Source organism: Heterodontus francisci, chromosome 7 (genome assembly GCF_036365525.1).
Source record: "Heterodontus francisci isolate sHetFra1 chromosome 7, sHetFra1.hap1, whole genome shotgun sequence".
Classification (NCBI taxonomy): domain Eukaryota; kingdom Metazoa; phylum Chordata; class Chondrichthyes; order Heterodontiformes; family Heterodontidae; genus Heterodontus; species Heterodontus francisci.
In genome coordinates this window covers 81,367,574-81,381,465 of record NC_090377.1, presented here as the reverse complement: position 1 = coordinate 81,381,465, position 13,892 = coordinate 81,367,574, and the positions used below count along the sequence as shown (strand labels likewise).

The 13,892-nt window shown below is 42.3% G+C and overlaps 1 protein-coding gene across 3 annotated transcripts in view; it reads left to right on the top strand.

Moving 5' to 3' along the window:
• cwc22 (CWC22 spliceosome associated protein homolog) overlaps positions 1-13,892 on the top strand; it is a 151,971-nt gene that overhangs the window by 103,530 nt on the left and 34,549 nt on the right. For all 3 annotated transcript variants that reach the window (XM_068035535.1, XM_068035534.1, XM_068035536.1), the window contains one exon: positions 2,920-3,004. In XM_068035535.1, coding sequence (XP_067891636.1) covers positions 2,920-3,004 — 85 coding nt within the window. The remainder of the gene's footprint in view (positions 1-2,919; positions 3,005-13,892) is intronic.

Below are 13,892 nucleotides of genomic sequence, written 5' to 3'. Positions count from 1 at the left end.
CAAAGAATGACTAAAAGATTGATGAGGCAGGTAAAATTAGAGTACGAGAGAAAGCTAGCTAGAAATATAAAGACAGATAGTAAGAGTTTCTATAGAAGTTTTAAAAAGAGTTAACAAAGTGAGCATTGGTCTGATAAAAAGTGAGTCTGGGGAATTAATGGATAGTAAGGAGATGGCAGATGAATTGAACAGGTATTTTACATCAGTCTTCACTATTGAGGATACAAGTAACATCCCAGTGTTAACTGTAAGTCAGGAAATGGAAGGGAGGGAGGAACTCAAGAAGATTACAATCACCAGGGAAGTGGTACTGAACAAATTGTTGGAGCTGTGGGCTGACAAGTCCCCGGGTCCTGATGGGCTTAATCCTAGAGTGTTAAAAGTAATGGCTAGTGAGATAGTTGATGCATTTGTTTCAATTTTCCAAAATTCCCTAGATTCGGGGAAGGTTCTGTTGAATTGGAACATAGTGAATGTTACTCCTTTATTCAAAAAGGGAGGGAGACAGAAAGCAGGAAACTACAGGCCAGTTAGCTTAATATCTGTCTTAGGGATGATAGAAGTTATTATTAAAGACTTTATAGCAGGGTATTTAGAAAAATTCAAGGTAATCAGGTAGAGTCAACATGGTTTTGTGAAAGGAAAATAATGTTTAACCAATTTATTGGAGCTCTTTGAGGGAGTTACATGTGCCGTGGATAAAGGGGAACCGGTGCATGTATTGTACTTGGAATTCCAGAAGGCATTTGATAAGGTGCCACATCAAAGGTTATTACTTAAAATAAAATTTCATGGTGTAGGGGGTAACATATTGGCATGAATAGAAGATTGGCTAGCTGACAGGAAACAGTAGGCATAAATAGGTCATTTTCTGGTTGGCAAGATGTAACGAGTGGTGTGCCACAGGAATCTGTGCTGGGGCCTCAACTTTTTACAATTTATATAAATGACTGAGATGAAGGGACCAAAGGTATGGTTGCTAAATTTGCTGATGACACAAAAATAGGTAGGAAAGTAATTTGTGAAGAGGGCATAAGGGGGCTACAAAGAGATATAGATAGGTTAAGTGAGTGGGCAAAGACCTGGCAAATGGAGTATAATGTGAGAAAGTGTGAAATTGTCCACTTTGGCAGGCAGAATAAAAAAAAGAAGCATATTATCTAAATGGTGAGAGATTGCAGAGCTCTGAGATGCAGAGGGATCTGGGTGTCCTAGTGCATGAATCGCAAAAGGTTAGTATGCAGGTACAGCACGTAATTAGGAAAACTAATAGAATGTTATTGTTTATCGCGAGGGGAATTGAATACAAAAGTAGGCAGGTTATGCTTCAGCTATACGGGGCATTGGTGAGACCACATCTGAAGTACTGTGTACAGTACTAGTCTCCTTATTTAAGGAAGGATGTAAATGCATTGGAGGCATTACAGAAAAGGTTTACTAGACTAATAACTGGATTGGGTGGCTTGTCTTGAGAGGATTGGACAGGCTAGGCTTGTAGCCGCTGGAATTTATAAGAGTAAGAGGCGACTTGATTGAAACATACAAGATTCTGAGGGGTCTTGACAGGGTGGATGTGGAAAGTATGTTTCCCCTTGTGGGAGAATTTCGAACTAGGGGCTCACTGTTTAAAAATAAGGGGTCGTCCATTTAAGACAGAGATGAGGAGAAATTTTTTCTCAGGGTTGTGAGTCTTTGGAATTCTCTTTCTCAAAAGACGGTGGAAGCAAAGTCTTTTAATATTTTTAAGGCAGAGGTAGATAGATTCTTGATAAGCAAGGGTGATGAAGGTTACCGGGGTAGGTGGAAATATGGAGTAATCAGTTCAGCCATGAACTTACTGAATGGTGGAGCAGGCTCGAAGGGCTGAGTGGCCTACTCCTGCTCGTTGTTCGTATGTTCATTCATTTGAGCCTTGTGGTAGGTAGCTGTCAGGAGTCCATGCCTATGAGGACAGAAGTAAAATTGTTTGGAAGCTTTTGTGGCCAATCACCAAGCACAGAGAGATGGGGAAGTTTTGGAGCTGAAGTCTTTGGCCACCTCTCTGGGACAAAGGGTTAATCTGGGCGAATTTAGAATGGAAGTTAGATGCAGAGGAAGAAAAATCTTTTCCTAAGGTGTGAGCCTACTAATTTCACAAATTTGTGTTTCAATGGAGAGAACTTTACATACTACCAGCAATGGTATGTCATGCATGTTATTTTCCATTGAAATGTGCTTTCTGGATTACAAATTCTATTGATTCAAGTATTGCAGCTTTATTTTTTATTTATTTAGAGGTACAGCACTGAAACAGGCCCTTCGGCCCACTGAGTCTGTGCCGACCAACAACCACCCATTTATACTAACCCTACAGTAATCCCATATTCCCTATCACCTACCTACACTAAGGTAAATTGACCATTGTAAATTGCCCCATCAACCTGCAAGTCTTTGGCTGTGGGTGGAAACCGGAGCACCCGGCGGAAACCCATACAGTCACAGGGAGAAACTCCGCACAGGCAGTACCCAGAACTGAACCCGGGTCGCTGGAGCTGTGAGGCTGCGGTGCTAACCACTGCGCCACTGTGCCGCCCAGCTGAAGCCTACCTTCCATTAACTGCCTGTTTATTGAGGAGATGAGCCAATTAAACAGTGAAATCTTTTCATTCAATGAGAATAGTTTGTCGGAAGGAGTTTGTGTCAAACTCCAGGCACGCTATTTGAGTGTGCAGTGTATTTGTGGAGTTTTGGCAGCATTTCTTCATACCAGCATGTGATAGTATAATGAGACAGCTTTTAAGTTACACCAAAGCTCAGATGCTGATACGGTTGCTCTGGTCTGGTCCAAAGCATGGCAGAACAATACACCAGCAGGCTAACTTGATGATTTATTTGTTGTGGATTTTAAAAATGGTTTGGAATTATTCTACTTTATTTTAGGGGAAAAGAAATTAACCATACATGACAAGACTGAAGTAAATCTAGTGTCATTTCGTCGTACCATTTATCTTGCAATCCAGTCAAGGTAAGCAAATGTTTCAGTGCTTTTGAAATACTAATTTTAATGTGCTTTTTTTGTTGCATTAGAGGATGGAAAATAAATTTATTTTTTAAAAACTTGAACATCTCAAACTTGTCTTTTTTTCCTTGCAATGTTGCTGTATACTGTTGCATAATGCTTTAAGATTTGGGCGATGTACAGTGTAATATTGAAGTATGAAATGAGTAATTTAGCACATTGTTTGAATTAGGCTTAGCTGATGACTTCAAATTGCAATGACTAAAGAAGCTGCAGAATTCGTAACATTCTCAACATGAGTTAGTTTTGTTTTTGACAAGAAAGGCATTTATATAGTTAAGAAATGTGTACTATATCAGGCTACCTGCCAGGGTTTGGATAATGAGTTTACTCTCCTTTCTGCCTAACCCTATTCGTCACTTCCTTGACTGAGGTATATAGTCACAGTATTTGGTGATGCATTTGTTGATGTTTTTATTTCTCGTTCAGTACTGGCCCCTCAACTTAGTGACTTAAATAACTAGAGATAAAATAACCCAACATGGCCGTGGCTGAAGAGAATACACATGTCATAATGGGACACAAAAAGTGACAAGACAGATCATACATCCTGCATTAATTTTTCCAACTGCAGTTCTATTTCGGAAACACGTTTTCTTTTAGAGTCATAGAGTTATGCAGCACAGAAACAGGCCCTTTGGCCCATTGTGTTCGTGCCGGCCATCAAGCACATACTTATTCTAGTCCCATTTTCTAGCACTTGGCCCTTGGCCATGTAAACTATGGCGTTTCAAGTGCTTATCTAAATACATTTAAATGTTGTGAGGGTTCCTGTTTCTACCACCCCTTCAGGCAGTGTGTTCCAGATTCCAACCACCCTCTGGGTGAAAGTTTTTTTCCTCAAATCCCCTCTAAACCTCTTGCCCTTTACCTTTAAATCTGTGCCCCCTGGTTATTGACACCTCCGGTCAGGGAAAACATTTCTTCCTATCTACCCTATCTATGCCCCTCATAATTTTGTATACCTCAATCAGGTCGTCCCCCCTCAGCCTTCTCTGCTCTAAGGAAAATAACCCTAGCCTATTCAGTCTCTTCATAGCTGAAATGCTCCAGCCCAGGCAACATCCTGGTGAATCTCCTCTGCATCCTCTCCAGTGCAATCACATCCTTCTTATAGTGTAGCAACCAGGACTGTACACAGTACTCCAGCTGTGGCCTAACTAGCGTTTTATACAGTTCCATCATAACCTCCTTGCTCTTATATTCTGTGCCTTGGCTAATAAAGGCAAGTATCCCATATGCCTTCCTAACCACCTTATCTACCTGTGCTGCTGCCTTCAATGACCTGTGGACAGGTACACCAAGGTCCCTCTGACCCTCTACTTCCTAGGGTCCTATCACCCATTGTATATTCCCTTGCCTTGTTAGTCCTCCTAAAATGCATCACCTCACACTTCTCAGGATTAAACTCCATTTGCCGCTGCTCTGCCCATCTTACCAGCCCATCTATATCGTCCTGTAATCTAAGGCTTTCTTCCTGACTATTTACGACATCACCAATTTTCGTGTCATCTGTGAACTTACTGATCATCTTCTTTGGCCTCCTTGTCTCGAAAGACAATGGGTAAGCGCCTGGAGGTGGTCAGTGGTTTGTGGAGCAGCACCTGGAGTGGCTATAAAGGCCAATTCTAGAGTGGCAGACTCTTCCACAGGTGCTGCAGATAAAATTAGTTGTCAGGGCTGTTACGCAGCTGGCTCTCCCCTTTCGCTTCTGTCTTTTTTCCTGCCAACTGCTAAGTCTCTTTGACTTGCCACACTTTAGCCCCGCCTTTATGGCTGCCCGCCAGCTCTGGCGATCACTGGCAACTGACTCCCACGACTTGTGGTCAATGTCACAGGACTTCATGTCGCGTTTGCAGACGTCTTTAAAGCGGAGACATGGACGGCCAGTGGGTCTGATACCAGTGGCGAGCTCGCTGCACAATGTGTCCTTGGGGATCCTGCCATCTTCCATGCGGCTCATATGGCCAAGCCATCTCAAGCGCCGCTGGCTCAGTAGGGTGTATAAGCTGGGGATGTTGGCCGCCTCGAGGACTTCTGTGTTGGAGATACGGTCCTGCCACCTGATGCCAAGGATTCACCGGAGGCAGCGAAGATGGAATGAGGCTTCCAATCGCATAAACAACCGTCGACCATCAGCCTCTGCCACCCCACTAAGCCAATTTTGGATCCGATTTGCCAAATTTGGTATTTTACAAATAATTTATTTCGAGAATACATTAACTGATAGCGTTTTAAAAAGGAAGTAATATGGCCATGCATATTTTTAACATCTCATTCAAAAAAATTATCTTATTTATGTGTCAGAATATGCTAAGGGGCGGGTGGGAGATAGACGTGGGAGATTTAACATGCATCTTTGGAAGACTTATTTAAGGGCATCTCACATGATTATGTGATCGAACTTGGCATGTGTATTATTGTTTGAGGTAGTTACTTAAATGTTATGTATGCCAATTTTATCTTTTTGGGAAGTAAACCGTGTCCATTTTCTAGAACTACAGCTACACCAATCCACACAGCTTCTTGTATCCATTCTTGTGGGAAAGATTGAACTTTCCCATGGCTTCCAACAGTGCTGCACAAACTATCTCATTTATGGCACAGGCAAACAGATATGGTTATGCAGTGTTGCTGGACTCTGCCCACCTCTGATGGAAAAGGCAGGGTAATTTTATCGTGCTTCCCAACTGAAGTGAGTGAGCATTTTGGAGTTACTGAAACCAGTTAAGAAAACTTTGTTGTGAAGTTCCTTTTTTTTCCCCCTCACAATTGAGTTTCCCTACATCATGCACCATGGTTGGTCGTAGGTAGTTTCTACTGTGGCTTCTCAACAGATGATTGCTCTGAGGTGAATGGAAACAGCCTGGGAACAAATTGCTCTTTTTTTCCTATAGCTTAGTGCCTGCTTGGCATGACTGAAGTTAGGAATAAAATGATGAGAGGCAGCTCGTGGGCCACAAATGGACTCTCCACGAGTTCATGGCATTGTACGATGATGAAAGAGAGGATTTATATCATGTCTTCCACGATCACTGGATGTCCCAACTGTTTCACAGCCAGAGAACTACTTCAAGGTGTACTCACAAGGTGTGGTTGAGGCATAAATATTGGCCAGAACACCAAGAGAACTTGCTGCTCTAATTCGAATAATACGATGGAATCTGGGAGGACAGCTGGAAATAGGACTTCAGACAAACATCTCATCCGAAAGACAGCACCTGCCCCTCTCTCTATTGCAATGGAGTGCTGGCCTAGATTCTGTGTTCAAGTCTCTGAAGTGGGGCTTCAGCCTACAACCTTCTAAATGAGAGGTGACAGTGCAATCATTGAGCCAATACTAAAACCTTTTGCACCACTGGCTTTCCTTGCGGAAAATACCTTGAAATTTATTTGTTTAGCCTACTCCTGTTGCGATAGTCTTTCAGGCCTTGAGCCAGTTCTGTGATTTAGTGATATGGCTGATCTGTGTCTTAACGGCATCCACATTCCTCTGCTCCATACCCTTTTACACCCTTAGTAAGTAAAAATCTTTTGGTCTCAGATTTACAATTAATTGCACACTTCTACAACCCTTCGCATTAAGTATTTCCCAACTTCTGTCGTGAATGGCCTGGCACGATTATGTCCCCATATCCTACACTTGCCCACCAACAGAAACAGTTTCTGTGTCTCCTATCAATTCCTTTCAAAATCCTAAAAAACTTTAATCAAACCACCCCTTAACCTTCTACATTTCCAGGAAATGCAAGTTGTTTATGTAATCTCTCCTCATAATCTAACCCTTGGAGCCTTGATAACATTCTGATGAATCTGCACTGCACTCTTTCCAAGGCCAATCAGTATCCTTTTGCAGTGTCGTGCTCAGAACTGTACACAGTAATTCAGATGTGGTTGAATCATGTCTTTATATAGATGTAGCAAAACTTGCTCTCATATATGTTCTAGCCCTCTAGTTGTAAAGACCAACATACTATTAGCTTTTTTGATTTTTGTTTTGTACCTGATTGGTATACATGAACCCCTAAATCTTTGGACCACCACAGTTCCTAGCTTTTTACTATTTAAACAATACTGGGATCTGTCTTTTTTGTTGTTGCTCAAACTGGATAACCTCACAGTCTGTCTTGAAGTCCATTTGCGACAGTTTTGCCCACTCACTTAATTTATCGATGTCCCTTGGTAATTTTATGCTCCCATCTACTCTGTTTACTAGCCCACAAATCTTTGTATCATTGGTAAACTTGGATAAATGGTTCTCTTATGTTATGTAAGTCAGTGATAAAAATGTAGTGAATAGTTGAGGCCGTAGCAGAAATCTTTGAGACACCTGGTCACTTCCTTCCAATTTGAGTACATGCCTCATACCGCCTCTCTATCTTATACCATCTAACCAGTCTCTTAACCAGATCAATAGTTGGCCTTCAATTCTATGAGCTTCAATCTTAGCTGGAAGTATCTTATGTGGAACCTTATCAAACGTATTCTGGGTGTCCATATACATTATGTTGCTAGACATTGCCCTGTCTATTACTACAGAACTAGCCTTCCCATTTGTTCAGATTGAATTGCAAATGTGTGTTGTGATAATTATTAGAACTAATTGCTCAAATTAGAACCATAGAAAAATTGCTACACAGGAGGCCATTCAGCCCATCGTGTCTCTGCCGGCCGAAAAAACTAGCCGCCCTAACTAATCACACCTTCCAGCATATAGTTCGTTGCTTGCAGGTTACAGCACTTCAGGTGCATGTCGAGGTACCTTTTAAAAGAGTTGAGTGTTTCTGCCTCTATTACTGTTCCTGGCAGTGAATTCCAGAGACTCACCACCCTCTGGGTGAAAAAGTTTTTCCTCATGTCTCCTCTAATCCTTCTACCAATCTCCTTAAATCTGTGCCCCCGGTAATTGACCTGTGTGCAAGGGGAAACCGGTCCTTTCCTGTCTACTCTATCTGGGCCCCTCATAATTTTGTGCACCTCAATTAAATCTCCCCTCAGCCTCCTCTTCTGAGGAAAACAACCCTAGCCAATCTAATCTTTCCTTATAGCTGCAACTTTCAAGCCCTGGCAATGTACTTGTAAATCTCCTCTGCTCCAAAGCAATTATGTCCTTCCTGTAATGTGACCAGAACTGTACGCAATACTGCAGCTGTGGCCTAACTAGCGTTTTATACAGTTCCAGCATTACGTCCCTGCTTTTGTATTCTATACCTTGGCCAATAAAGGAAAGCATTCCATATGCTGCCTTCACCACTCTATCCACCTGTCCTGCCATCTTCAGGGACCTGTGGACATGCAGTCCAAGGTCTCTCACTTCTACGCCTCTCAATATCCTCCCGTTTATTGTGTATTCCCTTGCTTTGTTTGCCCTCCCCAAATGCATTGCATCACACTTTTCTGGATTGAATTCCATTTGCCACTTTTCCGCCCACTCAACAAAACCATTGATATCATTCTGGAATCTACAGCTATCCTCTTCGTTATCAACTACACAGCCACTTTTTGTGTCATCAGCAAATTCCCAATCATGCCATCCACATTTAAGTCCAAATCTCTAATATGTACCACAAACGGCAAGGGACCCAACACTGAGCCCTGTGGAACGCCACTGGAAACTGCTTTCCATTCCTAAAAACATCTGTTAACTACGACCCTTGGTTTCCTGTCATTGAGCTAATTTTGAATCCCACCTGCCACATTCCCCTGTATCCCATGGACTTTCATTTTTCTGACCAGTCTGCCATGCAGGACCTTGTCAAATGCCTTACTAAAATCCATGTAGATCACATCCACTGCACTACCCTCATCAATCCTCCTTGTTACTTCCTCAAAAAACTTAATCAAGTTAGTGAGACATGACCTTCCCTTAACAAATCCATGCTGACTTATCCCTGATTAATCCATGCCTTTCTAAGTGGTAGTTTATCCTGTCACTCAGAATTGATTCTAATAATTTACCCACCAACGAGATCAGACTGACTGGCCTATAATTATTTGGCCTATCCCTCACACCCTTTTTTTAAATAATGGTACAACGTTCACAGACCTCCAATCCTCTGGCACCTCACCTGTATCTAGTGAGGATTTGAAGATGATCATCCGAGCATCCGCTAATTCCTCCCTGGCTTCCTTTAACAACCTGTGATGCAGTCCATCCGGTCCTGGCGATTTATCCACTTTCAAGGATATCAGACCCTCTAGGAGTTCCTCTCATTATGCTTATTGTATCTAATATTTCACACTCCTCTTTTACTGCAAAGTCTGTATCATCACTCACCTTTGTGAAGACAGAGACAAAAAGCTCACTAAGAACCCTACCCACAGCTTCTGCATCCACGCATAAGTTCCTTTGTACATCTGTGATAGGCCCTACCCTTTCCTTAGTTATCCTCTTGCTCTTAAGATACTGAAAGAACATGTTTGGGTTTTCCTTGATTTTACCTGAAAATATTTTTTCATGTCCTCTCCTTGCTTTTCTAATTTCCTTTTTTACTTCACCTCTGCACTTTCTATACTCCTGTAGGCTTTCTAAAGTATTCAGTTTTTTGTGACCGTCATAAGGTTTCTTTTTCTGCTCTAACTTAGCCTGTATACTTCCAGGTAACCAGAGGGCTCTAGATTTGGCCTGACCACCCTTTATCTTTGTGGGGACATGCCTACACTGTGCCTGTTGTATCTTGCTTTTCAATGCCTGCCACTGGTTTGCTACTGATTTTCCTTCAAGTAGCCATATCCAGTCCACTTTCGCCAGATCACCTCTAAGCTTCATAAAATTTGCCTTCCCCCAATTTAGAACTTTCACTCCTGTTCTATCTTTGTAGGCCCTACCCTGTATCATGGTATATGTATTATAACTGTATTATGGTCACTGTCTCCAAAATGGTCACCCACAACTAATTGATCCACTTGCCCAGCTTCATTCCCGAAGACTAAATCTAGAATTGTGCCCCCTCTCGTTGGACTTGTTACGTGCTGACTAAAAAAAGTTCTCTTGATTGGAGTTCAAGAATTTTGTGCCCTCTGTTTGTATCCCAGCTGATATTAGAGTAGTTATTAATGAGCAGTTCGCTTTGCTGGAAAGTTGTCTTTGGGTACAAGCTTTTAACTTGCTGCATATCACAAAAGGACAGGTTTAAAGCATGTTCTTTGCTGTTGTGGAGCCTTTGTACTGTTCGCAGAGTATATAATGAATTGAAGGTTTATATGGAAAGACAATTGGGATTAAGTTCATTGAATAGTTTTCAAGACTTGGTTCTGAGTTTACACTGCTTAACAAAAAATGGTGCAGATTGAAATTAATAAATATGTTAAATTTTTCTTCAGAAAGCCTTTTCTGCAAACTTTCATTGGTTACTTCAAAGGTTATTCTGGGGATTGTGTCCAATAATGTAAATTACCATGTATATTTATGGAAGAAAACTTCTCGCTTCTTTTCCTTGTGTGGGGGTACACTGTAGGCTGAAATGTGACGAAGACTTTGACCTTGTTTGAACAAGTGGGCTTGCGGTGGGAAAATTCCTAGCCAATATAATATAAAATTGAAAGAGACAGAGGTACAATATTGTTTTAGTAGCACCCAGGCCAGCTCAATGGAGTACACCTTCGATAGAGCACTTATCACGAGTGAGAGAATTCGGTGCAGTGAGCGAAGAGGTGTTCTGATCTTTTACAAAACAAGGAACATTGCAAGAGACAGAGAACTGAAGTCTAGGGGCATTAATTAGGTGAGAAGCTGAGAGCTAATATTTAAAAAGAGTGGGAGCTGAGAGTCAGACCAGAGTGGGATCGACTGTCCTGGGAGCCAAGTGATGTTACAGGACAAGGATTCGTGTGGGGTGAGTTTTCTGGTCAGCTTTTAACTTAATCGAAGTTAATCAAGTAAAACTAGTTTTATAATTTATCATCTAATTGCAATCAGTGCTCAATCTATTAATCAGATCTAGGGGATAAAGTTAAAATTAAATAACAAGGGGTCGTAATGCTAAAGATTTGAGAATTTTTCAGGAAATTAAAATCTAAGATTTTGACATGATAGTTAACTAAAACATTTCAGTTCACTTCCCTGTCAAATAAAATGACATCAGCACAAGAGAAGCAGCTGATTGGTGAGTCTTTATTAAGTCGTAAGTTTAATCGTTTAATAACTAGAGGCATGGCAGGGCAGCTCAGACCCATGAAGTGCGCATCCTGTTCCATGTGGGAACTCCAGAGGACGCTTCTGATGTCCTGGACAATGACATGTGCAGGAAGTGTTGTCAGTTGCAGCAGCTTGAGCTCTGGGTTTCGGAACTTGAGCTGCAGCTGGCATCACTGCAGCGCATCCGCGAGGTTGAGAGTTTCGTGGAGCGCACATTTATAGATGTAGTCAGCCCACAGCTGAAGGGTATGCAGGCAGAGAAGGAATGGGTGACCAGCAGGCAGTCAAGGAGATCCAGGCAGCTAGTGCACGATTCCCCCTGAGTACATCTCTCTCTCTCTAACCAGTATTCAGTTCTGAATACTGGTGACAGTGATGGTTCCTCCGGAGCGTGTAGCCAGAGCCAAGTCCACGGCACCAAGGCTTGCTCGGCTGTACAGAGGGCAGGAGGAAGATTGGGAAGTCAAATGTGATGGGGGATTTAATTTGATCGGGGAACAGACAGGTGTTACTGTGGCCACAGACATGAATCCAATCCAGGATGGTTTGTTGCCTCCCCAGTGCCAGGATAAAGGATGTCACTGAGTGGTTGCAGAGCCTTCTTGAGATGGGAGGGTGAAGTGCAGCAGTCTTGGTCAATATCAGTACCCACTACATTGGTAGAAAGAGGGATATGGTCCTGCAGGCAGAGTTTTGGGAGCTGGGAAAGAAACTAGCAAGCAGGACCTCAAAAGTAGTAATCTCCAGATTACTCTGAGTACCACATGCTAGTGAGTATAAAACTAGGAGGCTAGAGCTGATGAATGTATGGCTGGAGAGATGGGGCAAAAGGGATTCCTGGGACATTGGGGCGGGTTCTGGGGAAATGAGACCTGTACAGGCTGAACAGGATGCACCTGAGCAGAGCCAGGGCCAATATCCTTGCTGGTGATTTGCGTGCTATTGTGAAGGGTTTAAAATTAACTTGGCAGGGTGTGGGAACCAGGAGTTAATAGCAAGGAAAAACAAGGTGCACAGAGAATTGGGAGAGGTTGATAGCACTAGAGTAGGAAATAGTAAGCTATTAAGTGGGGTCAGAGTCAGAGAAAATGAAATAAGGTCCAAATTAAGTTTACTGTGCATGTATGTGAATGCACAGAGTGTGGCAAATAAGGTTGGTGAGCTGCAGGCACAGATAGCCAGGTGGAAATATGCCGTTGATAAAAAGAAACCTGGCTCAAAAAAGGGCAGGACTGGGTACTAAATATTCCTGCATACAGGTGTTCAGGAAAGATGGGGAAGAAAAAAAGGACTTGCGGTAGCAGTACTGATTAAGGAGGGTGTTGCAGTGCTTGAGAGAGAGGTTTGTCCTTGAGGGGTCAAGGACAGAATCTATTTGGTTAGAACTAAGAAACCATAGAAATTCTGTGCGTATTCAATAGGCCATCATCTATATTAATGACTAGGACTTTGTACAGGGCACAATTTCAAACTTTGCGGATGACCCGAAACTTGGAAGTATTGTAAACTGTAAGGAGGATAGTGATAAACTTCAAGACGACTTAGACAGGCTGCTGGAATGGGCGGACAAGTGGAAAATAAAATTAATTTTGGTAGTAAGAACGAGGAGAGCATCTAAAAGGTACAATTTGTATGGGGGTGCAGGAGCAGGGGGACCTGGGGGTATTTGCGCATGAATTATTGAAGGTGACAGGGCAGGTTGAGGAAGCAGTTAATAAAGCATACAGGATCCTGGACTTTATGAGTAGGGCAAAGAGTACAAAAGCAAGGAAGTTATGCTGAACCTGCATAAAATCCTGGTTTGGCCTCAACTTGAGTATTGTGTCCAGGCATCAGAGAGGGTGCAGAAATGATTCATGGGAGTGGCTCCAGAGATGAGGAACTTCAGTTATGTGGATAGATTGGAGAAGCTTGGGCTGTTCTCCTTGGAGAAGGATCAGAGGAGATTTGTTAGAGGTGTGCAAAATCATTAAGGGTCTGGACAGAGTAGATAGGGTGAAATTGTTCCAATTGCGGAATGGTCAAGATGGACACTGATTTGAGTTAATTGACGAAAGAACCAATGGCAACATGAGGAAAAGCTTTTTATGCAGCGCATGCATAGTATTTGGAATGCACTACCTGAGAGTATGGTGGAGGTAGATTCAATCAAGGCCTTCAAGAGAGAACTGCATAATTATTTGAAAGGAAAACATTTGCAAGGCTATGAGGAAAAGGAAGGGGAGGGTGACTTGGTGAGTTACTTTTCCAGAGAGCCGGCATGGACACAATGGGCCAAATGGCTGCCACCTGTGCTGTAACCATTCTAGGATTCTATATAAAAGAGAGACTGAGGTAAGTGTTACAACCAGGTGAGCATTGAATCTAGGGGTCTCATACTGTCTTCACCTGGTCTTATTGTAACAGGGTTTAGTTTTAAACACACTGTGTTTTGAGTTCCCTGTTTGTGAATCCTTGTTCACAGTTTCCAATTATCAGACAAATAACCGACCACAAACAGGCTTTCTTTGGTTTAAAGCTGAAAGAGGATATTTACTAAAACATTACCGTTCACGCCTAAGGATATACGACGCGCTCACGCTACAATACACACGCGATATAAACATGCAGATAGGAATAGAAAAGAACAGAAGAAAAGATAAGTACAACAGTTTGAGGCAATATCTTGTTACTGTTTCTCGAGCTTGCTGTAGTCCT